At 40.0% G+C, this 27,082-nt stretch overlaps 1 protein-coding gene across 1 annotated transcript in view; it reads left to right on the top strand.

Moving 5' to 3' along the window:
* The window catches only part of LOC140186359 (neural proliferation differentiation and control protein 1-like), a 233,749-nt gene that overhangs the window by 194,330 nt on the left and 12,337 nt on the right, over positions 1–27,082 (top strand). The window contains exons 3-7 of the mRNA XM_072240525.1: positions 7,244–7,348; positions 11,338–11,520; positions 16,701–16,767; positions 19,309–19,396; positions 26,154–26,233. Coding sequence (XP_072096626.1) covers positions 7,244–7,348; positions 11,338–11,520; positions 16,701–16,767; positions 19,309–19,396; positions 26,154–26,233 — 523 coding nt within the window. The remainder of the gene's footprint in view (positions 1–7,243; positions 7,349–11,337; positions 11,521–16,700; positions 16,768–19,308; positions 19,397–26,153; positions 26,234–27,082) is intronic.

Raw genomic sequence — 27,082 nt, 5'->3', positions numbered from 1 at the left:
AGTGCCAGGAGGGAGATCAGTGGGGAGGGATGAGGGGGACGAATGGACAAGGGAGTTGTGTAGGGAGCGATCCCTGCGGAATGCAGAGAGAGCGGGGGAGGGAAAGATGTGCTTAGTGGTGGGATCCTGTTGGAGGTGGCGGAAGTTACGGAGAATAATATGTTGGATTAATTAAGTGAATGCTTTAGTGGTGTCACTAGCATTGACCTCAAGTTTACTTCTTTCGGAAGTGCAAAAAGAGAAATGGATTACTGATTGCTCAGATTGCACATCTGAAATTAAGTGTGATGCAGAAAGGCAAACAAGGAAGGAGATAAGATGAATGGATCCTAACAATATAGGAATTTGGAGACTTGAAATTTCCATTCAAATTATGACATTTTCCATTTTCCAAGCAATTCTGATGAATTGTTGAATTGTGTTAATTTTCCTGTTAGTGTGTCAATTCTCATGCCTTGTTATAGAAAACCTAAAAGCCCTAACTTCCAAAAGGAAAACTAATTCAGTTTTTCCTTGTATTAAGAGACTTAATGATAATAAACTTACAAAACTCTCCAAAAAATCTATACTGCCATCTTGTGGTGAAGTTTATATTTGCATCTGCAGCTCAAAATATGCAAGTTCCCACATGACTGAACGTGCATCAATAACTTTTTAATGAATTTATTTTAACAAATCTGATCTCAAACATGATACTACATTTCCTGGGAAGACCAAAGAAGTACCATAAGCTGCACCATCAAAAATAATTTGCAGAATAAAGGCAGAGACACTCTATTGTCAGATCTTTCAGACAGAGATTTTTATGTGTATTATCAAAGAGGCTGCATCCTTTTTGGCCTCTCTCTGTCTAAAAAGCTTTCCAAAACTGCACTAGGCGAAAAAGACAAATGGAGGAGAATGATACTGAACCGTCTTTCCACTGAGGCATTAAATAAAAGCTGCATCTGCCAGTTTAGATGGTCAGATTTCCTAAGCACTCTACGGAGACTATCAGTGGACTTGTCCTGTGCTCTGGCTTGCATCATTCTCAATCATGAACACAAGTAATATCTATTTTCAGGAGGGGATTTGGGAGAAGATGCAGCCATTTGTCTTCCTCTGGCTTCCCTAATGAGATTGTTTCACCACATCTAGTGAACATGGGGGAAGGGAAGGTGACCAAGCTCTTTTGAAGCTCTGGTACCATTTGAGTTTGAATGGCTGTGATATGCATCTGAAATGCAGCCTGCAACTGGTTTCTCTGTCACAATTTTTGCAGAACCTTCTTTTGTTAGTATTAAATATATCCATAAAAACAACTGCATTCAACTGAATCTGCTTAACCCTCCTAACTCTGATAATCTGCTCGGGACTTTCATGGTACTGAATAGGGAGATTTTCCAGACTATTGGTTACTACTAATATGACCCAAATACACTTTTAATTCACATTTTTTGATATGTTATGCAGTAGCACAGTAAGTTTACTTGGAACCCAGCAAGTTTAATGGAAGTGAGAGAAACGGGAGTTCAGGGGGAGCATGGGAAATTGAGTCAGTGGGTTTAATGAGAATATGGGAAACAGCACCCAGTGAGTCAGATATCAAACAGTGGTATCACAGAGGGCTGCAGATGTTTTAATCTGAAGCAACAAACAATCTCTGGAGGAACTCTGCATGTACAACAGCGTCTAGAATCACAGATGTTGCCGAGGTCCTCCAGCAGACTGATTATTTTAACCAACAATAAGATAGTGAATTATTGGGGTTTTACTGTATGCTGTTGGGAGAATAGCATGAAAATGAAAGAACCACGCGGCCCTCCATTGGTCCGAGCTGTCTACATGTTACACAAGCCGTGGCAGTATGATACAAAGACAAGCTGTTGACCATGCAGCATGCTCTCCCTCTCCATCCAGCTGATGAATCCAAAGGAACAGCAGAGAATGATACAATTTGCAAGAATTGCCAGTCAACATTGAACTCAATGTGGGACTGCCTTAGGGATTCCAGCTTCAGATTTTTCCTTGGGGTTTACTCCTGAAGCCTCTCCCCTGAGTGTATATAGCCATGAGACAGCAAAGGCTTGAGATCAGTTTTCCTTCTTCTAGATGAGCTGCCATCCATCTGCCTGAAGCGACTGGTTTTAAGTCACCAGTCGCCTTTGCCCCTTCTTCTGTCAGTAGAAACAGTTCCGCCAGGCTTAACAGCTAAGCCACGCCTGAAGGCCAGGAGCAGCTGGACTTGGTGTTCAGAGGTTATTTGAGATGCATGCCATTGGGAGCATTTAATAGGTATAACAACCTTAAGAAACCAATGTAAGGACACATCTCTATCATTCCACATATTCACAGTGTATCCTGATACACAGAGAAGTTGTTCCAGCCGCTCATTTTTGAAGTTCCAGGAAAGAGCAATTGAAAATTGCTCTGGCTGGCAATGAAAATTAAGATTGAGCAAGAGGACGAAATTGGAGATCTCAGACAGTTGAAGGAGTGGGGACGGTAACAGATGCATGGAGAATTTCAACATGAGAAATTTAAAAACAAGCAAGTCACTGGCTTGCAGGACAATGTTGGAATTGTCAAACCGGAATGAAGTGTTCATCAGCTATTCTGCTGGAACAGGCATGGAATGATCTTAATGTGTTGTCCTCATGGAGAAATGACATTGTAGGATTTTCTCAAATGTTGTCAGCTTAGACTCAGACAATGACCAGGGAGAGCTGAGTACTCTGTCATTCTGACTGGTAACCACAGGAAAAAGCATCAGAAAAAGTAAAAATGGGAGGAGGAAGTTCTCAATCTTTGCTGAAAAATGCTTACAAGTGGAATTTGGGTAAGGGCAGGATGTGTTGGTGTGCTTCATTGCATAGTAAAATTGTAAAGGCTTTGGCCGTTTATATATAGAACATTATCAAATGATGATATCAAAAAAGAATTAGTGTCTTCAGTAGAAGAAAAGATGGTGAATGCGCTAAGACGTTATCTTGAAATTTGATTTCACCTTTTTTTTTGGTGCTGCCAGCTGCAGATTGTGCTTTGTGTTAATTCTCAATTACGTCCCTATCAAAAATATCTTCAGATTGGCCAGTCAAGTCGTCCAGTGTCAGGAGAAGCCAAGAAGATAGAGACCCTTTTTATGTCATGACTAATACAGCAACATGGTTACATTGTGATTGTTCAACAATGGTCATAGGTCGCACCCTAAAGTAATTTGTTTTAATGAGGATGCAAATGAACCATTGTGCAGAGTGATAATAGTATGCATACATCTATTGCAGGAAAAAATGTCAGATTTACTAAAGTGAATAACCTGCAGAAATTTCTGTGGAAATGATGGCTGGAATTATTTACTTGAGGTTAATTTGAATTTTTGGCAGATTTGCTCTTTAAATACTACCATTCAGTCCCATTACCTGGCTATGTAGAAAAACTGATCTTTATCCCTAGGGTTAAATTCAGTGTAAAAATACTCGCTAATTTAAAATGCAGAACCTGGATTACACCAAGTCCTCATTATCCACAACACAGACTTCCTATGGATAACAAAAAATGTAGATTCAGTGACAGTCACAGGCAATAACAGTAAGGCTGCTATCGATCCATAGATGTAACAGCTTCTATTTACATTTTGGTTTTCACTTTCCAGTGTGGTTTATTTTTGATTGATTGCATCCTTACAGGGAGGTGATTCTGACTTTTATTCTGCCTCCCATGGCAGGTTTTGGCTAATGGCTTCCACTGAAGAAAGAACAGCAGAACTGTCAATGCCTTATCTATGCTTCCATCTGTGCAAACCTGCCCATGTTCCCAAATAATGGCCTTCTCAGCCCTTGAATTTCCAACCACAATAGAAGTCATGTATCAATGTTGCTCTTGCTTTTTAATTTACCTGCTTTAAACAATGATGATTATAAAATTTGAGAAGTTATATAATTTTTCATGTTTGTGAAGAACGAACCCTAGAGAAGAATAAGCCATGGTTCCCAACCCTGGCATCCAACATGGATGTTTCTACTTACCAGCATGAGTCCTCAATTGCAATCCAACTCACAGAAAATGAGATTTTTCAGAAGCATCAGGGAGGACTCTTGAAGAATACGTAGTCTTGAAGAAGGATCTCTGCCCAAAACTTCAACTGTCTATTCACTTCCATAGCTGCTGCCGGAACTGCTGAGTTCCTCCAGCATTTTGTGTGTGTTGCTTTGCATTTCCAGCATCTGCAGACTTTCTCGTGTTAACGTTTACCAACACTCCCAGTAAAACGCAGTCTTCCATGTGATTATGCAGAGCCACAAATAGTAAATTGGCTGATGACAAGAATGAGGTGTAATATGTGTTGCCTGCATGCTGAAGCCAGCAGCTTAATGCTGTAGGCCTGCTTCATTTATTGAGGACTTATCTGATGGAAGTTAGCTCCTGGCACTTTCTAACTTTCCATTGCAGTACGGAATTAGCTCAGCACATTTAATCTTGATATTGTCCTTAACTTATTATCTTTAAACTGGCCGCAGAAGCAGATCTATGGACACTAATTCTTTGAGATGATTGCCTTTCAATTACATATTTTCCCCGTCTGTTCTGTAGGGAGATTGGGTGCTTATGAGAAGGTGCAGCTTAGGTGAATCTGTTTGGATGCACTGGTGTTGCCCCCTTTCTATTGTGCTGTGGTACTGCTGACTTACCTCCGGTGGCAGCACCTGCTGAGATGCTACGTGACCTGCTGAGTTCCTCCAGCAGTTTGTTTCTACAAATTCCAGCATCTTCAGTCTCTCGTGCAGCCAAATATAAACCTGTTATGGACCAGCTGCTGGTATCTGCACTTCCAGATGGCTACACTAGGCCCAGATGTCGGCACCGAGTCTCAGTGTCAACGAGGCATTAAAAGACGGCGATTGAATGATAAAGACCAGATAAGGAAAACTGAATAATGTGCAGTTCAGCCAAACAGGAAAATGCTGGCATTATCTCTTCTAGGGCATTGTGTGTTTTCTGATGACTAGATCATCCAAGCTCATTCCCTTGCTGCCCCATCGCAAGATGGTAGCAGTATATGCCTGCTGCACCAGAAGCAAATCCTAACAGTTGCCTTAAAAGAGCTGCCCATTGTGAGCTGGGGAGAGGGGGTAAGGGGCAAGGTCTGCTCTCTATTTATTATGGAGTAAGCAATTTGTCATCAATCTCATCCATCTTCTTTCAGACCCATTGAGTGTTTGCAGCTTGACACTGTGCAAGCAACTTAATTTACATTTCTACCAGCTCCTGCCGTCCTGGTCAAGCCCTCCTGCTTAGAACTGGGCCTGTTTGCTCCTGTCTAGTGAGACTGTGATATGTGATTACCAGACTCCCTGCAGTCTTCACTTGCAACTGCATGCAGTTGTTGGGGGATTACAGGCTAGGCCGATGGTATGTGATGCTGACAGTTTTATCTGACAACACCTGAAGCCGGGTCTTATTGCCTTTACGGCACCCAATTTCATGCTTGATAAACATTTTGCTTCACTGTTTTCCACAATCCATTCAAGGTCTGGGTGGAGGATAATATGCTTTCAATACGATTTCTGTCAAAATTGTGCTGGCAAATGAGGTCAATGTAAGACACACATACTATGCCACAGATTGGGCATGAGACACTTGACAGGGCAGGCAATTAGCTTGGGAGATGACACCCTGCTTCTGCAGTTTGTGCTGATTTTGTTTGTACACATCAAAGGGAACCCAATTCCTAGTACTATCCTGTATGCTCTCTCTGCACTTTGAGCTGTCACAGGCATCGGATCCTGCAAGTCTGTAGCTCACGACACAGTTAGTAGAGCTTCTGCCTCTCTGATCCCACAACTCACATTCTTTACCAACCTTCAGTGCTGTCTGTGGGGAATTTTCACTTTCTTCTTGTGCCTGTATGTGTGTCCTCCAAGTGCTCCAGTTTCTTCTCTCATTCCAAAGGCATACAGGTTGATAGGTTAATTGGTCACTGTAAATTGCCTCTGGTGTGTAGATGTGCGATAGAACTTTGGGAAGAGTTGAAGGAATGCAGGAAGAATGAAATGAGTTAGCCTGATGGTGACCCAGTGCCCAATCGGAAAAAGCTACATGGACGTTATTGCAAGGCTAGGGAGAGTTGCATTGGATCAGAGATCAGGAAATTTTATGTCAAAAAGAGGAAGAGATCACGACAAATAGCAAAGTTACAATGGTTGTGGTGTTGATGGAAGTGGGGTGATTAAATGATGGGGACCAAAGAAATGGGATTTTGTTTACCTTGGAGACACAAGAGACTGCAGATGTTGAGATCTGGAACAACACACAAGATGGTGCAAAATTCAATGGGTCAGGCTCCATTATTGAGAGAAATGGTCTCAACCAATGGACTGTCCATTTCTCTCCATAGATGGAGCCTGACCCATTGAGTTCCTCCAGCACCTTGCTCGTTGCTAATGTTTCACTGAACCTCAGTGACTTGAAGTCTGGCATAGTGGTTTGAAAGCCATATTAACCTTAAAATACCTAACCGTTGGACCTCCTGGATTAATGCTGCCCAGGTTCCCCAGCAATGCTCCAGAAATTTGTGTGAGGAGGAAAACAAATCTCAAACCATACAGCCTGCCATAGAAATTGTGTTGGTGTTGGGAAAGAGAGTGATGAGTAGCAAGTGTCTTGTTGAACTATCTGAGTGACACAAAAATACTCAGAAATTATAGTTACTGTATTGCACTCACAGCAAAAAAAAATCAATTGCACAGCACTGATAAACCTATTGCCTTACGTTTTTTCTTGGTTAACTCTCCTCTGCTGCTGATTTGCTGAGTGCTTCCAACATTTTCTGTTTTCATTCTGAAATATTAGTGTTATGGAATTGAATTTCTGGGTTGTTTTAGTTCCGGGTTGCTGTAGTTAAAATCAATGCCCTTTCTATTCTTGCACATACCAATATGGACATGTAAGCCTTTGTGTTCAGTACCACCGTGTATTAGTAGCATTAAATACAGCCAATATCAAAATGAATATTTTAATAATTTATAGAGTATTTATTTAAATTAGCCCCGCTGGGCATTTACCTTATTTTTAGTTAAGTATTTAAATGAGTTTATACTGGAGGTTGAAAGGATAAGTGGTTTGTAGAATTAGATTTCGCCCATTTACCCTCAAGGTAATCAGTACTTTACGAAAGATCAATTTCTGTTATCTTACCTTTTCTTTTTTTAAAACCATTGCAGGTTGCTGCGTATTCAGATTTTTTTCTCTCTCTTTTTCCCTGCAGGAAAACACCATGGAGCCCCAGATATTGATGGCGATATTGATTACATAGCATCGATCCTAGCCAAAAAAGTTGATAGTTCACATACGCTACAGCTAGATGCAGTAGGTAAATGCGCTCACTGTTCATTCAGCATATGAGAAGGCTTAAGACCTAATTCTAAATGTGAAATAAATTGTTTTGAGACCCTTTGTATCCTTTGTTTAAGGCCCCTGCTGGGTTTTGTTCCTATGTTTCCACCAATGATGCAGGCAGGTTCTCTGCTGGTCACCATTACCTGCTGTAAAATGGTGACACTTTGATCTGTTACTGTGATGATTGCAGCACTGTCAGCTCAGACTTGAATGTTGTCAGCTGTATTGAAGGCAAGAGCGAAAGCTGATGTGAATAAATGAAGCTAACATCAAAATGAACAACAGCAAAATAAAGGTTTCACCTGCTTATCCTGGATTTTGCTATTCGCGTCCTATTATGCACATAAACATAGGTTTCATATTATCTAAGTCAGTGGCAATAAATCTGATTCTGAACCTACTTTGTCTGTTTCAATGTCCCCATTAACTTCCTTTGGTTTCCTGCTCTTTTGTTCAGTGAAACTGTAATCTTATTCTTAAATTTTTCCATTGTAGTTATTCCTTCATACCAAAAAGTCCTCTAGCACCTTGTGTTCCAACATCTGTAACCTTTACTATGCTTTCTTATCACCCTATTGGTGACAGGAGTTTACAGTCATCGCCATTAAATGCTTTACAACTTTCTTCCATCCTTCCATGAAGTTTGTCTTTTTTCACCGTGTCTCTCAATTCAGCATGATTCTAATCCCTAGATGTACAAAGATGCTGCAAGATCTAGCCATTGAAATCAACAATGCTCAAATAATTAGCTGCCTGGCAGCAGAGAGAAACACAATTTAAGGTCTATGATCTTGCGTTAGACCTGGGAAAAGTTAAAACCTAGCAAATTTTTAAATCCCAGAGAATGGGAAAGGAGTGAGGGAAAAGTATGAGGTAGAACAGAAGGAATTTTCTGAGAGGCTAGAGACCAGCAGAAGTTAAATGAAGAGAGAGTGGCAGTTGTTGCCTGGACTGTATTCGGTGTTTCAATTCTGCCTTCAGGTGCACCCCAGATGACAAGAAAGTTCCATTTCTAAGAACTGTTAATAACCCTAACATTTTTCAAACCAGAAATATGACTAGCCAGCCATATACTTACATAAAAACGTAGGCCAACCAAAGACCATGTGTAGATAAACCAGGGTGTGTATCTCAACCATTCAAAAATTGTTGTGAGCCAAGGTTGCACATGGCAGACGATGCCTGCAGCCCCTGCAGCAGAAGTAAATCCCTCACACCTGTGTCCCAGTTGCTCATTTGTGTAAAGTCAGGCATTCCTCAGTTGGACAGAACCTTTATATTTGCTGGCACCACAGGAAGGAGCTTTACTTAAACAGAAATATGGGAAATTTGGAAATTGGTACAGAGAAATTCAAGGACAGCTTTAATGGAGCTGAATCCGGCCCATGCCATACACCTTTCACTCTACCAACCCACATAAAAGTTGCTGGTGAACGCAGCAGGCCAGGCAGCAACTCTAGGAAGAGGTACAGTCTACGTTTTGGGCCGTGACCCTTCGTCAGGACTAACTGAAAGAAGAGCTAGTAAGAGATTTGAAAGTGGGAGGGGGAGAGGGAGATCCAAAATGATAGGAGAAGACAGGAGGAGGAGGGATGGAACCAAGAGCTGGACAGTTGTTTGGCAAAAGGGATATGAGAGGATCATGGGACGGGAGGCCTAGGGAAAAAGAAAGGGGGAGGGGGGAAGCCCAGAGGATGGGCAAGGAGTATAGTGAGAAGGACAGAGGGAGAAAAAGGAGAGAGAGAGAGAGAGAGAGAATATATAATAAATAACGGGATGGGGTACAAGGGGGAAGTGGGGCATTAACAGAAGTTAGAGGTCAATATTCATGCCATCACTCTACCACTTCTGTCATCCCCCAGCTCTGTCCTTGTAGCCCCTCTGCTCTTTTTGCCGCTGTGTAACTCCAAGCAAATTCTGCATAACCACTCTAAGGGGGAGCACTCAGTGATGTCTGTGGATCCTGAGACCCTGTTCAATCTGCCCTGATGACATTCAGAAGGCTTAACCTTGTCAAAGACCATTGAACAGCTTTAAATGCTTTTGATTATCTGATAACTAAAATGGTTTGAAAAAACTAAAATAATTTTAAAATACATGCTAATAAAAAAATGAAATAAAGAAAAATGTATCATTTACCTACACTCAGTGGCCACTTTGTGGTACCTAATATGTTCAATGTGTTGTTCATTCAGAGATGCTTTTTTGCACTCCACTGTTGTAACTCGTGGTTACTGAGTTACTTGTTGCCATCGTGTCAGCTTGAACCAGTCTGGCCATCGTCCTCTGACCATATTAACAAGGTGTTTTCACTCACAGAACCTCCACTTACTGGATGATTTTTGCTTCTCACAACATTCTTTGTCAATGATAGATGCTATTATGCGTGGAAATCCCAGGAGATCAGCAGTTTCTGAGATACTCAAACTACCCCATCTGGCACCAGCATTCATTCCTCAGAAAGTCACTTAGATCACATTTCTTCCCCATTCTGATGTTTGGTCTGAACCTGCACTGATGAGCCTAATAAATGTGTACCTAATAAAGTGGCCACTGAGTGTATAGTTGCCTTTTATAGTTCTGGTTGGTAAATTCTAGATGGTGTAAAGTGCAAGAACCAGAATTCGTCACTAGTCTGGATAACCACATGAATGTAATGTTGCAGCAAGGCTCAGGTGATAGTAACTCCAGACCTGACCTGAATGTGATGGTACACCAACATCTGATATCCAGTGCGTTCCTGACCTGAGTTCTGCTATGCACAGGTGTAGACATTAGAAATGTGGTGTCCTATCAAGAGTGCCTCACCGACAGTTCTGTTCTGAAATGCCATAAAAAGACGTGTTTCAGCCCAAAGTGCTCGAGATTATGAAGAGTTTGTAAAGTTAGTGGGGCAAACTGTTTTCATTGCTAGGAAGGTCAGCACTGGTGGGGGAGGGGAACATTCTTAAGATCAGGGGCAAGATCCAAGGAGAATCTTTGCATACAGGGATCATGCCCAGCTCTCTGCTTTGCGTTGGCCCTGGAGTGATTCCCCATGGCTTCACAGATCCAGTTGAGCAAGAAGCCTCCACCCATGAAGTGGTGCAGTTTGTCAACCATGGAACCCAGTCCCTTTGATGCCTCTGTTAATTTAGAGTTGAAGTAGATTTCACTGATCAAATAAAATATGTTAAAATTAATGTATTTGCTTAAAGATATTGAAATTACAAAAAGAGAAATAGAATTAAACTTTTTAACTTCATTTATCATTCTGGTCCCCATCCATGAATGGGATCGTGTTACAATATACTAAAAGTGGCTGATCTAAATCAAGGGAAGGAAGTAGAAGTGATTTAGCTGTAAAATACATATTTAAGTTTTCCTGTGGGATTTCCACCAGTTCTGTGCAGAACTGGAAGCCCTGTTTGAGATGAGGAAGGAGGGAAGAAGGATGAGGAACTGAAAGCTAAAGAGAATTAAGGAAGGGTGGATGAGGAAAGTGGAGTGAAAGGGAGGAGGAGAAAGGCAAGGAAGAAAGAGAAAGGGGGTCTTGTTTGAGGATAGTAATGGGATGTGTTGTAAGCATGGTTACATTAGATCAGGAGTTCCTGACCTTTTTAATATCATGGACCAATAACATTAAGCAAGGGGTCTGTGGACCCCAGCTGGAAACCCCTGCATCAGATCAATTGTAGGCAGTAACTGACTAGGAATAAATATTTGCCAAATCAGTTTGCATGAAGATAACTAGTGCCTTCAGCAGATGTAGGTGCAAATTGTAAATTACTTGGACTCCCTCTGTCCTTCCCTGCAGCAGGGCAGGAAAGATGAGTGTGTTGAAATTGTAGACAGCAATCTATCTACCTTCTATATCCTTGTGATATTCTGGAGTCAGGAATTCTATGTACTGCCATGTCTTAAAATTACAAAAGGAATCTTTTGGTCAAATATAAGTTTCTGATCCATCATCTTTGTTTACAGATGACAGGATGCAGGCTGTTAAAGTACAAGATGAATCAAGAGCAGTTCGTGCAGATATACCATCCAATAAAGATGAGTCCATTTTGACCACACACACACCGCAAAAAAAACCTACTAAAGTGTCAGCAGTGAAGAGTGACCCAAAGAAAGCCCCTGTTCCTGTCGCTGATGCCATCCTGCTCAGTAAGTATTTATTGCATTTCAAGTAAATTGGGTGTGTGAACTCTTTTCTGTTTCACGGATGCTGTTTTGATTACGTTGTTTACAAAATGGTAAGAGAAAATTATGTGCAGTTTGTGATATTCAAACTAAACAGTGCATCTCAATGTGTTAATTAAAATGGACACATTAGGTATGCAGAGTAGATGGTTAGTGACCTCAATCCTCATGATGCATATTTGAAACCCAGCCTGCTAATTTGGTTATTATCTACCTAATCCATTTTGTTAATGGCACATAGGAAATGTGCATCTAAAAGAAGTTCCTCCCTGCACCTCGTTTGGTACATTGGTGGCAACCTTGCCATTTCTTTAGCGTTTGTCTGTTTTACAAAGCCGAGTTACTAGCTCAGCACTCAATCCAGCACAGATGGAAAATGTGCAAGGAGTCAGCCAGGTTCGAACCCATGACCTCTTGTTCTGAAGTCCGAGTATGGAAACCACTACACCCCTGGCAAAGGCCATCTACAAGAAGGGAGAACATAACTTCCCCTCACCAATCAATAGTATTTAAATAAATCCTCCTAGAGCTTGTTGGGTGTTGGACAGGTCAGGGCACTTGTTCAAACTGTGTTCAGGGGCAGTTTTCAGGGAAAATAAGATCTCTTGAGTACAAATGTACATATTCTCTAGTGGAAATATCTCCAGTGTGATCAAGAAAAGAAGGAGAGGGGTACATTATCAGGGGAAAGAGTAGGAAGAGGGTATTGGACTCTGGGATGTGGGTCATACATGCACCTAATAGAGGGAAATCTTGTCTGGAACCTGTTCAAGGAGACCCAATACATGTTGACACAGCTCTGTTTAAGACACAACACAATCTTGATATTATGCAGTCATAATAATCAATGTGACTCCACAGGAGGAGGAAGATGACAGCCAAGTCTAGATGAGAGGCTTGGTTTGGAAGGACACTTTTAATAGCCCTTTTTTTTAACCTTATGATGCTAGTTCACCGTTAATAAAACAAAGCAAACGAGACATTTCATGGGTATATTCAGCAAGATCGGGCTTGGGCAAGTAAGTGACTGCCAAGTGACTGTTCGGAAATTACCACCTTCAGCAATAGGGAACTTCAGTGCATACTCTTGATGTTCAATGGTATCAATGTTTCTAAGTCCTCTATCCTGTGAACTTGGAAATAAATATTTATAATAACGTATTTGGGATTTATATTTTATCAGTATAGCTGGTACACTTTGGAAGGTTGGTATTCTGTAACAATGGTCTTTTCTTGACTTTGTGTTCCTTGTAGATGAAAAGGGCAAGTCAAAACTCTCTCTCACGCTGTCTGATATTTTATCAATAGTTTCAAGCAAGCTATTCACTGCCTCAAACATACATGCATCCATATCCATCAGGTTTCATCTATAACACAGGTTCACAACCTGGGGTCCAACAGACCCCTCGCTTAATGGTAAGGGTCCATGGCATGAAAAAAAGGGTTGGGAACCCCTGATCTGGAGGCTACTAATCAAAGTCACTATCTAAGTACATTGGAGCAGGACTCATGTATGTGACTTCTCTCTCTGACGAATGAAAATTTGGCCTTCTCTTAGGCTGAAGGCCATTAATGGGTGGTAATTCACTGTGTAGAAATTTGACATCTTAACAATCCTATTTAATGCACCCTATCATAAAATCTAATTTGCTACTCATCCTAGATTGGGTGATGGATATCACCTCTTGAGTTTCTTCTGGCTCCGGAGAGTAGTTCTTGATTTCTGAAAGAGGGAGATGAATAAAGGGATGGGGAATGTAAGTACTAAACACTACTTGTAAAGCAATGGAACAAAAATAGGAGAAAAAGCTTTTACATTTGTTTTATCGTATTCGAAGACTTCTGCACCACCACTGCGGTTGCTGCTCAAATAATGGCCACAGAGACCATTGATGTAATCTATAATGATAGTATGGAGATTACTTCTGTACAAGATAAGGATCTGAATTTATTTGGATCTTGAAATTAACCTAATATGATGTACTTGTCCTGGTTCTATATTTGGTTAGCTGTGCAGTTATTTATTCATGGTTAGTTATTCGTGCAAAAAAAATAGCCTGCAAAAATAATCTGCAACTGTTAGTTCTGGTAGTGTTCATAGGTATGATGGAGCTTGGAATTTTCAGTGTGAGCCAAAATAGAATTTTTCCTTGGGTAGCGATAAGGGTGTAAAAATGGAGCAACATGTGAATTGAGACTGATGTATTCACTAACCTTGACCTTGACCGTGCACATAAGGTCATTGAATCTTTTCCAGTATTACATCCAATTAGATTCATTGCATTCACCTCAAGGGGTATTTCATGTTAACAACTGTTCATTCTGGAGCTGGATGGTTTGTGAGGCCTTTGAGTGCCATGGGCCTCTGTTCATTACCTCTTCCAGCAAGATATCCAAGGACACCTTTAAAAATCTTGGCCTTGTTCTGCCACTAGCTTCGTCCATGAGTCTATGTCCAAAACCTTCTGCCTCTAGTTGAAAGGAATATGTATAGGCATTTATGAGTTGGTCATGGTTTCAATTAGCTCCAATTAGCATCACTGGTGATAGCTCAAAGTTCAAAGTAAATTTTATTATCATAGTTCATATATATCACCACATATAATCCTGAGATTTATTTTCCTATGGGCATACTCAGCAAATCTATAGAACAGTAACTATAACAGGATCAATGAAAGATCAATCAGAGTATAGAAGACAAGAAACTGCAAATGCAAATATAAATAAATAGTAATGAATAAAGACAACATGAGATAACAAGATAAAGGGTCCTTAAAGTGAGATCATTGGTTGTGGGAGCATCTCAATGTTTGGGCAAGTGAGTGTAGTTATCCCCTTTGTTCAAGAGCCTGATGGTTGTGGGATAATAACTGTTCTTGACCTCGGTGGTGCCAGTCCCAAGGCTCTTGTACTTTCTACCTGATGGCAGCAGCAAGAAAATAGCATAGCTTGGGTAGTGGGGATCTCTGATGGATGCTGCTTTCCTACAGTAGCATTTCACGTACTCAGTGGTTGGAATAAGTATATTCCGTGATTTACTGGGCCGGGTCCCGAGAGCTCCTAAGAGTACAAGCCAACAGCACATGTTCGAGTAATCAACAGCAGTGGTGGACTTTGGAGTCTCAATAATGAGCTGTGGGCATGAATTACAGGTGTGACCTGCATGATTCAGGTCCACATTTTCTAGTATGATTCAATTAATTCCCCTTCCATGAGCTGCGAGGCAGAAGCACCAACCACTGCATCACCTTGCATTTGATTTTGATGTATTAATTGGTCTTCATTTCTTAACCTCCCTCACTGGTCTTCATGTTGACCTTTTGGTGAATTTAATAGTGCTGCTATATTTTTTTAAAATCCAGAACACAAATACTTATAGGTTATTATTTGTATTATTTTTAGCATGAATCTATCAGCATTCTTAATGTAAATAAAGAGTTTGGATTTTTAATGCAATGAAATCTGAGTGAGAGTATGTACTATAGATTTCCAGCTTGTTGTGTAGACAGTTTCATTAGCATCAAAGTGCAAACCTAATAATCACATATCCACAGTTTAATTAAGCAATCACCATGTATTTCAGACTCCTGCTAATCTCAGGCTATTGAATTGTGAAGTACCATATAATTGGTGACTGACTATATCAGCCAGCTCCTAAAATAAACAGCATGACTATTTTTGAAACAAAAAGTTTCAATTTCCCATTTATATGACACGAATGGGAGTTCATGTCCTGATTAATATGGGAGAAGTCAATTTACCCAATGCAGCTCATTTCTAACGGTTTCCAAATATTGGAATTGTAAATCAGAATTTGGGATTTTAATTTCCCTCTCATTGTGGCCAGTGAATCATCAAATGCAGTAGTACCAGACCATGACCACCCCATTGCTTATTGCGACCCTCTGTATGTAATTGCCTCACATAAATGAAAGCTGACACTTTACATGCAGGTGTCACTCATATCTCAGTAATTAATAAAGAATGTGGAAAGATGTTTGGAAAAGTTCTTGTATCAGTAATTTTCACCTTTTTTTGGTGTACTTTAGCCAACAAAATATAAATCTATCTTCTACAAGATACAACTATGAAATCTGGGTATTTGGAAATTCCTATGGTTCAACGTCTGACTCATTGGGTCCCCAATTCCCTGGCACGCTTTTGCACACCAGGACCCAGTGCCTGCGTTCGTTTTCAAACATTTGGAGCCTCTGTTTCTCATACTGTCTTTCACACACTGAAGCCCTGGTTCACTCACGCTTTTAAACCTGCTTCTATTTCCTTCGCTTCCCTGGAACTTCCTGAGTGTAATGGAATATTTATTATTCTACTGTGCAACATCTTTCTTTATGAAAGTGAATTTAAAAGTATATTTGTATATTAGCTTCCACTAGTCAGAACAATCTGCTAGAATGGCACCACAAAAATATCAAGTTTTCTGGATAAATGGAGTTTTACTGTTACGGTTTTTGGAGAACTAAGGAATTATTAGACTGATACTGACCATTCTTTTCATTGTGTTACCTTAAAAGTCTTGTGCTTTTCAATAGTATTTTAAGAAGGTGAGAGTGCGAGCTTATAGCTAATTCTAACACGGATTTATATCCTTTTGCTCCATTAACTGCAATTTATCACTTCCTTGTATTTCAATTCTGTCCTCCCCTGTGTATGACTAGATAGACATGGACTTAAGCCACAGATTGCATTTGTTGCTGTTTGGTGCCCACACTACACCACCTGCTCCTGTAATGGCATTGAATTGCTCCCAGTCTACCCAAAATGGAGATGTGGCAACTTTAAGCAGTGCATGTTACATACGAAGTCCTAGAAGCATATTCCTATAATGTATGTATAACGTATTTGACAAAATTGTGTGGGATAATTGAGTCACTATCAAGAATTGAAAAAGAAATGTATCATTTTCTAAGTAAATGTTATGCTAATTAGAAGTTCTATTTCCAGAGAAAACTTTACTTCAGACCACCTAATCTGTTGTACAACCATTGCCTTCCAAGTAAGTGAGGAGCCTGTTCAAAGTGAGGGTGATATCTGTTTTGATTTAATGAAGTGCAAGATTAGATGGTAATGTATTTATGAAGAGGAATATAGAAAGCAATTAACATTTGCTGTTATTTATTCCTCAGCTCTAATCATCACATGCACAGTGGCAGGTATTTCAGGATTAATCGTTGCTGGTATCTACTGGTACAGGTAAGTCTACTTAAATTTTTGATGTGGATGAATAAGAAGACATTAAAGCTCAGAATGGAATGGAATTATTTTACTCTGTGTGTGCATGTGTGTGTGGGGGGGCGGGGGGGGGGGGAAGAAGTAAGAAAGGTGGAAACCAGAGGAGAGTTACCTGAAATTAGAAAAATTAATGTGAGGTCCAACACAAAAAAGAGGAACAACTACCCTTTTTCTGTCTGTGAAATCTGCAATCCAATGGTATGAACACTGAATTTTCAAATTTCAGGTAACCTTCTTCCTCCTTCTCCATCTCTGGCCCACTTATTTTTGTTACCTACATCCTCCAATCCCTATCACCCTTTTGTCCACCTCCCTCTCCACTATTCCATCCATCTAGTACCCACACATCTCACCCACAGGCTCTCTCCCTTTTCCCCATTTGGTCTTGATTTCAGCTGTATTTCATCTCTCTCCTAATGCTTTCCATAATCGCCTCCCTTACTTATCAGACTCGAGAACTGGTCACCTTTGTGTTACTTCCCTCCCTCTATAGCTGTCTTCATATTCACCTTCTCTCAACCTGGCTCCATCTTCCTCTTTATTTTTCTGAATCCATCTCCACCTTCCATTACCCTGTTTGATTTGTCCATCATCCTTCATCCTTCCTCAATCCACCAATCATCTCTGGTCTTGCATCAACACTTTACCCTTTCTCTTTATACGCGCTCTCTCCCTTCTCCATTTTTGTCCTGATGCAGGGTTTTGAAACCAAATGTTTACAATTCCTGCCCAACAGATGTTGCTTGGCATGCTGAGTGTCTCCAGCAATTGTTGGTCATTGTGGGACACCAAAGGTCACAGACCTCCAATCAGAAAAACACCCCTCTGCTGCCCTCTATCTTCTATGACCAAGCCAATTCTGGATTTAATTTACCAGCTAACCATGGAATCCATGTGACTTAACCTTCTAGACCAGCCTACCATGAGGGACCTTGTCAAATGCTTTACTAAAGTCCATGTAGACCCCATCTACAGCTCCACCCTCATAATTATCTTTGGCACTCTTGTAATTGTTCAAACAATTTATGCGACATGACCTCCCTGTACAAAGTCATACTGACCCATCTCTACTAAGTCCAAGATCTTTCATACGTGAATAAAAATCTTATCCCTGAGAATCTTCTCCAGTAATTTCTCTGCCACTGATGTAAAACTCCCCGTTATCCTGTAATTTCCTAGTTTGCCCCCATTGCCCATTTGAAACAAAGTTGGCTATTCTCCAGTCTTCTGGCATCTCACCCATAGCTAAAGAGAACACAGATTTCTATCATTGCCCTAGTAATTTCCTTCCCTCCCTGGGTACCATGGGATATATCCCATCAGACCCTGGAGACATTCACCATATTGATTTAAAAGTCACCCAGTGCCTCTTCAACATCCTGCAGAAAATCACCATACCCGTCTCCATTCTTCCAATCATCTTTCTCCTTGGTGAATACCGATGCAAAGTACTGATTTAGTATCCTACCCACTTTCTCTGGTTCCATGCTTAAATTCCTTACTTTGAACTTCAGTGGATATATTGCATATAAAGATACCTTGGGATTCTACTTAATTCTGCTTGCCAAGAATATTTTATGGCCCTTTCTTGTTTAAGTTCTTTCCTGCTTCTTTTTATATTCTTTAAGGACCTTCATTGATTTCATCTTCCCATTACAAAGCACATATGAAGAATTACCTAAAATCAGAAATAAAAAGTGATAATGCTATTAAATGAGCTCCTGACTAGGAAACCCAATTTCCTCTTCAGGTATATTGTGCAGATATCCATTTGCCTTGCTGAAAAACTGGACAAATTTCAGGTATTATCTGTGATTACACATCTTTAAAGCCACAACTGGTGCAATGCCTATGTTTCTATAGTACTGTGTCTTGTACTGTGCTGCTGCTAAGAAAAGCTCATTTTTATGGTATGAATAGTAGGTACATATACCTATAACAACAAAAAACTTGAACTGGAACATGAATGTGAGCACTGTGGAGCCCTGAAAACTGAAAACATGAGCATCTAAAATTATTCAAAAGTCATGTGCACACTAGTTCATTTCTTCGTTGGAGTCATCAGAGTGATAATTAAGGCAAAGGTGAATATATTTAATACCATCTCATCCAGCCCAGGAAATGGGAAACTCCTGGTGGTTTCTTTAGTGATTGCTGCACTTGCCTTTGCTAATCTAACATCATAAGATATAATGATAAACAGTTCTTATGAAGGGTCTTGGCTTGAAACATCAATTGTTCTTTTCCCTCCATGGATGCTGCCTGACCTGCTGAGTTCCTCCTGAATTTTGTGTATGTTGCTCAAGATTTCCAGTGTCTGCAGAATCTTTTGTATCTCATCAGGGGATATAACCTCGCTCAAATAAAACGTAATTTATTTGTCACTTTGCATAGGAATGTGTTTTCACATTTTTTTAATATATCTGTGCACTTGTAATACTACTGTAATTCTGCAATTTCCTTTGGGATCAATAAAATATCTATCCATCTATCTAATTATAGGCTACAGAAAGAGGTGAAGTTAACTCAGAAAGTAGATTATGTAGGCTACGGCAAAACTGGACCCAATGCCCAAACTGAGAAATCCCTGGTAAGTTCAGGATGCCGTCTATACCTAAACTGAAACTTGTGTGATCACTAATCTGCAATGTTAACTGTTTCTCTCCCCAACCCTAGATTCTGCCTGACTTCTAAGTATTCCTGTTTTTATTGCAATTAATTCTATGATAACTGCTTGAGGGATTGATATGGTATAACAAAAATGCAAGTTCTTTCACTGTGCTACAAGGAATCAACCCTTTAAACGAGTATTGCTTCACTAAATACCCATGCAAATGCAAGTGGTATAATGTCACTAAATTCGTCACTTCAACGTAAATCTTTTTTCTCTCTTTTAAAAATTTTCCCTTCGTTCCTTCAAGACAGTAATTCTGAATTATTCCTGGTACAATACCCTCATCTAGAACCCTCGAAAGCAAAAATAAATCCTCTAATTTTGGCCTCTTTAGGCAACTCTGAATTTAAGTGCTCAATCTTTTGCTCAAACTGTTTCCCTGCAATCCTTCAAAGTGCCCAACGCCATTGGCACCATCGCTAAGCGACGGTCTATTGAAGCGACAGTTTCTTGCAAGATTGGTGTTGGGGACTTGATTATGTGTTATACCCTGTTTGAGACGGAAATCGTTTTAATTATATAGGTTAACAGGTTTGTCCAGGTTTCTTTTTTCTTGTCTCTTTGATATGATTGTCTATGCGAACTGCTTTTCCTTTCTAATTTGTTGGTGCTAGAGGGGGGGCGGTTAATGTCAGTGTTCAGTGTCTGACATTGCTAAGTGACACTCACAGATGTTACAAAGTAAAGAGTTGAATGGCGGGGTGGGAAGGGGGTAACTCAGGGTTCCACCACCAGCTTACAACAACAGATCCAAGGGAAGATGAGCAACACAGATAAATTAGAAAATCTTACTATTGTATCAATTAATGTTAGAGGATTAAACTCTCCCTAGAAGTGTTCAAAGGTTTTAGATTTCTTACGCAGAAAGAAAATAGATATTGCGCTGTTACAGGAAACGCATCTTAAACCTAATGACATTCCCAGGGTTCAAAACCGCTTTTATAAACCCGTTGTGGCATCTGCTGATGGTACTCATATGAAAGGAGTCATGATGTTAATGAGACGTAATATTAATGTATCAATTGAAAGGACTGGCGCCGACAGTAAAGGACGTCTAGCTTTTTGCTGCGCATCCATTCAGGGTAAAAAAAAGTTGCATTCATTAGCCTATATGCCCCAACTATATTCGAGGTTGAATTTTTTCCCTCAGTTACCTCACAATTACTGAAGTTAAGTGACTACCAACTATGTGTTGGTTTGGACATGAATGCTTTGGTAAACATTAACCTCGATAAATCTTCCTCAACTATATCAAGCTCTCAAGAATCTGCTTCCAAAGATTTAACCTTTTCCTAATGGATTTAAATTTATCTGATGTGTGGAGGGTGCATAATCCATCTGATAAAGACTATACCTTCTTCTCCACAAGACATAAAACTTCCTCTCGGATAGATTACATTCTTATATCCTCCAGTCTGCTGCCTTTAGTACACTCAATAGAATTTTTGCCCAGACATCTATCTGATCACAACCCAGTCATATCTACTTTTAATGATGGCAAAATTAAAAATAAGGCTACTAGGTGGAGGTTTAACTCCACACTTCTAAAAAAAAGGACTAATTTCTATCACAACTGAGAACAAAACTGACAGAATTTATAAATGTAAATAAAAATAGTGTCTCAGATGTGACAGTGATTTGGGCCTCCATCAAGGGTTTCTTACGAAATAACGCCATATGGTTCAGTTCTCACCTACATAAAAGCCACCTTCAAAAGATTTCCACCCTAGAAGAAGAAAGTAAGGTTTTGGAGAATGACCTCAAAAGGATATACACCATAACAAAAGAAAACGAGCTCAAAACAAAATAAGCAGAATTAAATGATTTATTAAGAAGCAGGGCAGAATATACGATCCATATAACCAAACATAAGTATTACACAGAAGGCAGCAGACCGAGCCATCTTTTAGCTCTAACGTTCAAACAACAGGAAGCTAAAAGGTCCATATCAGCGATTAGATGTACTAAACGTGGAGTAGTATCTTCAACAGAGGAAGTAAACGAGATATTCAAGAATTACTTTAAAGAGCTATATACAAGTGGTTCAGTTCCTTCTGAGAATGACTTCTCAGATTTTTTTAGTGGATTAGACTTCCCTACATTGTCATTAGAGGACACCAAAACTCTAGACTCTCCTATTACACTGGATGAGCTACTTAAAGCAGTCAAAGCTACAAATAAGGGCCGTACGCAGGCATAGATGGCATACCTGTGGAACTTTACCTAGCACTTTGAGATAATCTTGAACCAGTATGGTTAGAAACATTAAATTATGCTTTTGGAAATGGCGCTTTCCATAGAAATCTAAACACAGCCCTGATCACAGTTATACCAAAGCCCGGTAAGGACCCCTTGGAGTGTGCCATTTACTGTCTAATCTCATTGATAAATGCCGACCTCAAGATATTTTCCAAAGTCTTAACCAGTAGACTTGAGACAGTAGTTGGGAAAGTAATTAGCCCAGATCAAACGGGCTTTATCAGGGGGCGTCTTGCATCTGATAATATGCACCGGCTCTTACACGTACTGAATGCAACACGTAAAATCCCACCTGCCTGTGGCCTGCTATTTCTAGATGCTGAAAAAGCGTTCGATCGCCTTGAATGGCCATATCTTTGGAGAGTTCTAACAGAATTTAAGTTCGACGATAAATTTATCAATATGATTCAAACACTGTATGCTAATCCTTCAGCCCGGCTATGTGTGGAAGGAGGTTTCTCAGAGTTATTTGACATAGGATGGGGCACATGACAAGGGGACCCTTTGTCTCCTTTAATTTTTACTATATCTATTGAACCACTTGCACATTTAATTAGAAACTCTCCTCAGATCTCCCCTATTACAATAGGTACAACATCGCATTCAATATCACTTTATGCAGACGACACACTAGTTTATATGGCAAATGTTCAACAAACTCTCCCCTATGTTTTAAAAACACTGGGACAATTTGGATTTCTTTCTGGATACAAAGTTAATTTGTCAGAATCAGCACTGATGCTGATTAATACGGATAAAAGTAAGGTGTCTCTCCCTCCCCAGATTAAGGTTACAAATGAGGTCCTCTACTTGGCTATTAAAGTTAATACTTCCCTATCATCTGTGGCTAAAACAAATTACTCTTTAATTCTGAAAAACATAGAAGAAGATTTTAATAGATGGAGACACCCGCCAGCATCAGTCCCAGCCCGTATATCAGTCATTAAAATGAACATCTTACCCCGCATTAATTTTATCAGCTCAATGATCCCACTGACAGCTCCGGCAGGATATTGCCAAAAACTGGACTTCTTACTACGATGCTATGTTTGGAATGGTAAACGACCCAATATAAAATGGTCAGCTCTGCAATTCAAAAAGTTGGATGGGGGATTGGCATGTCCAAATTTTAAATTGTATCGCTGGGCATTTGTATTAAAAAGTCTTGGCTATTGGATGGAGGAGGATAAAGTTTCATCATGGAAAAATATAGGACAAGAGCTAATAGCACCAATATGGTTGAAGGACTTCCTCCTTATAGGTATGTCTATCAAAAAATCTGATTTGTATTACGGTCCATTTTTAACCCATATGCTACAAGTGTTTAGAGCAGCAGAAAAATTTCTGAAATTTAGAAGCGTATGCTGCAAATCATCTCCATTATGGAACAATAATTGTTTTCTATCTGGGGGAAACCATTCACTAACAGAACTTAGGAGGATAAAGGTTTTACTACTCTTCAAGATATTAATGGGGCAAGTACTATCCTTAGCTTTCAAGAACTGATATCTCGATATAATATTGATAAACACTCTCTTTTCTTCTACTTTAGAGTAAGATCAACTTGTAAAGCCTACGGCATTCCCTGGCGCTCAGATTTAAAGGACCATCCCATTTTAAGTTGGATACAGAGTGCTCCAGGACAGATAGTGTCATATATCTATCATAAATTAAACTTCCAGAATTATATGCCCACATCGGGAATGAAAGCCTGGGATAGGGACATATCTGAATTGGAACAAGACTTAGACTGGGATGCGAGTTGGGATAATGCTGCCGGTGCTTTGAAAAACCCAAATCATCGGTATATACACTTGAAATTTTGTCATAGGGCATATTTAACACCGAGAATTAGACATCAAATGGAACTGGTTCCTGACCCATATTGCTCATTTTGCCCCCATGGAGCCATTGGCTCTTTTATACATGTTGTATGGGAATGTCCAGGGGTTTTTGATTTGTGGGGGAAGGTTATCAGTACTCTTACAGAACTAACAGGGGTACAATTACCAATGGACCCCACTGTACATCTTCTAAATGATGACTCCCATCTTTCCCTTATGGAAAAAACAAGCAAAATCTGGCTGGGAGGCCTGACTGCAGCTAAGAAGATTGTAGTCCAGCGTTGGAAACCTCCCCATGATATTTCAAATACTCACTGGCTTTGGAGCTTTTTGGACATTTCTTACCTGGAACTTTCATCAACAAGAGTAAATGATGCACGACCAAACACAATCTTAATGTGGACAAATTTGATATCTAACTTAAAAGATCTTTTGTTAAAATAGGAATGCTTTGTCTGTGTATGTACTACTATTCAGTTGGTTGGTGGAGGGGAGAGAGGAGTGGAGGGGGGATGGTGATGAAGGTTGGGGGGTGGCTGGGTTAAACAGTCAAAATGTAATTGGCAATTGGTTGTATTGAACGTAATTTGTTGGTGTTGCAATAAAAAATTAATAATAAAAAAAATAAAAAATTTTTTAGGAAGTGCCTAGGAGCATCTAGCATGTTTATACAGCTTTTGTCATTGATCACATCCATGAAGCAATGAACTGATGTAAAATTAGTGTCTATCTTGGCAACACTTTGGCTTCCAAAATCCTCACTTTATAACAGTTTACATGATTAAGTTTGGTCATGACTGAGCAGATGACAAATCAGCATATAAGAGGGAGATTGAAAGTCTGACTGTGTGGTGCCGCAACACCTTCTTACTGTCAGCAAGACCAAGGAGCTGATTATTGACCTCAGGAAGAGGAGAGTGGAGGTCCATGAGCCAGTCCTCATCAGGGGAATCAGAGGTGGAGAGGGTCAGCAACTTTAAATTCCTCAGTTTTACTGTATAATTTCAGAGTGCAATTATGAAGAAAGCACGGCAGCACCTCCACTTAAGGGGTTGTGAAGATTTGGCATGACATCTAAAACTTTGACAAACTTTTATAGATGTGTGGTGGAGAGTATATTGACTGGCTGCATCACAGCCTGGCATTGGAAACACCAATTCCTTGAATAGAATCTCCTACAAGAAATAGTGTATACGGCCCAGTCCATCACAGGTAAAGCCCTCCCCACCACTGAGCATGTCTTCATGGAACATTGTCACAGGAAAGCAGCATTCATCATCAAGGTCCACCACCACACAGGCCATGTTCTCTTCTCACTGCTGCCATCAGGAAGAAAGTAGAGGAACCTCAAGAATCACACCACCAGGTTCAGGAGCAGCTATTACCCCTCATTGATCAGAGTCTTGAACCAGCAGGGTTAACTACACTTGCTCCATCACTGAAATGTTTTCACATGGACTCACTTTCAAGGACTCTTCATCTCATGTTCTTGATACTTGTAGTTAGTTTACTTTTTTTTCCTACTTTTTGTACTTGCACAGTTTGTTGTTTTTTGCGCATTGGTTGTCCACCCTGCTGACACAGTCTTTAATTAATTCTATTATTGTTGTTGGATTTATTAAGTATACCTATAAGAAAATGAATCTCAGGGTTGTATATGTTGACATATATGTACTTAATAAATTTATTTTGAACTTTGATAGATGAGAGTGGAAAGTTTGCTCATCTTATCACCATCAACATGATAAGAGGGTGATCATATTCTTATCACCATCGAGAAAGTACTTGCTCTCCTTAGTCTTTTTTAAATTTTGGGTTTCTTTTTGTTTTTGGGACTTCTCATAGCTTGCCTACTCAGTCCTGTGACAACTGTTTGAGTATCTCTTTGCTATTACCCTACATTCCTAAAGGAAACTGATATCATGAACCATAGCATGTGAGGGGTATAGATACAGTAAATGCAAGCAGGCTTTTTCAGTTGAGGTTGGGTGGAATTCCAACTAGAGGTCATGGGTTAAGGATGAAAGGTGAAAAGTTTAAGGGAAACATGAACAGAAACTTCTTCACTCAGAGGGTTGTGAGAGTGTGGAATGAGTTGCCAGTGCATGTGAGCTTGATTTCAATGTTTAAGAGAAGTTTGGATAGGTACTCGGATGATAGGCAAATGGCTGTAGTCCTGGTGCAGGTCAATGTGAGTAGGCAGTTTAAATGGTTTGACACAGACTAGAGGGGTGGAAAGGCCTGTTTATGTGCTGTAGTTTTCTATGACTCTGTGACTGGCTGTGGAATATTTTTTAAGCAGTAACTTCTTCTCTGGAGAGAGACTGTAGATTCAATATTGGCAAAACAGAACCACATGTATACTGTATTTTAAAAGAAGATTTTCTTTGCTTTTGGAGAGAATAAGCTTATGTGACTTGTTAATTAGAAAACTATTTCAGAGTTCCCTTAAGGTCTGATGGGACAAACAATGTCCCTCATCTTAAATTACAAACGTTCTGTGAAGTATTTTAATATTGATGTTCAAGATATTGGATGTACTTTCTTCCTAAATTTGTGTCTTTTTTCAGAACGGGGACAATAAACTGGCACAGAGTGCACAGATGTACCATTACCAACACCAGAAGCAGCAAATGTTATCAATGGAAAAGTGAGTATTACGAGTGATCCAATTAGCGTTTCATTCAATCAAAACAAATAAAAACAGAGGTCAAAATGGGTTTAACAGGCTGCTGTCCATTTGAAAGGTGGCATTGCGATTACAAGGTTCACTTAGTTAAGTACATGGAGGCTGTTCAGAATTTCAACTGCTGTTTGAACAATGATTTGGACCGTTAATTCAGATCTACTGATGGACTTTGTTCAAAATGTGAGCTGTGGTAATGACAACCTTGGCACAGTACTGAGAAGACTAATTGGCTGGAAAGGGAAGAGACGGATTTCAGGAGCAAAATTTCTCTTTTGTATGTTTACTGTGCTGCTCTAACACAGGGGTCCCCAACCTTTTTTGTACCACGGACCGGTTTAATATTGACAATATTCTTACGGACCGGCCGACCGGAGGGGGTGGGGGGTGTAGGGTTGCCAACGGACAAGAGTAGCAGTCAAATACATTGTGTTTACCCAGAGAAAGACTACAATGACCATGAAGCCTTGCGCGGGCGCCAGTGTGCATGCGTGACCTGCGCATGCATGTACCTGTCGATTTTTTTTCCTGCAAATCGTTTTCGGTGATTCGGTTCGGGGGGGGGGGTGCATCATGACCAGAATATAGGTGATAAGTGGCTAATACACTCAATTTCGTTTCTAAAAGGGTTTATCTAACGAATTTAATATTAAACACACAGCGCATATATTCCTCGCATGAATATAGTGAGAAGTCAATTATCAGGGGAGGACAGGGGAGGTTAAAGTAAGTGTTGAACGAACTTCCAGTAGAAGTGGTAGAGGCAGGTTCGATATCATCATTTAAAGAAAAATTGGATCGGTATATGGACAG

Source organism: Mobula birostris, chromosome 22 (assembly GCF_030028105.1).
Source record: "Mobula birostris isolate sMobBir1 chromosome 22, sMobBir1.hap1, whole genome shotgun sequence".
In the NCBI taxonomy this organism is placed as follows: domain Eukaryota; kingdom Metazoa; phylum Chordata; class Chondrichthyes; order Myliobatiformes; family Myliobatidae; genus Mobula; species Mobula birostris.
The sequence above is the reverse complement of the archived record's forward strand: the minus strand, read 5'-3'. Positions and strand labels throughout refer to the sequence as shown.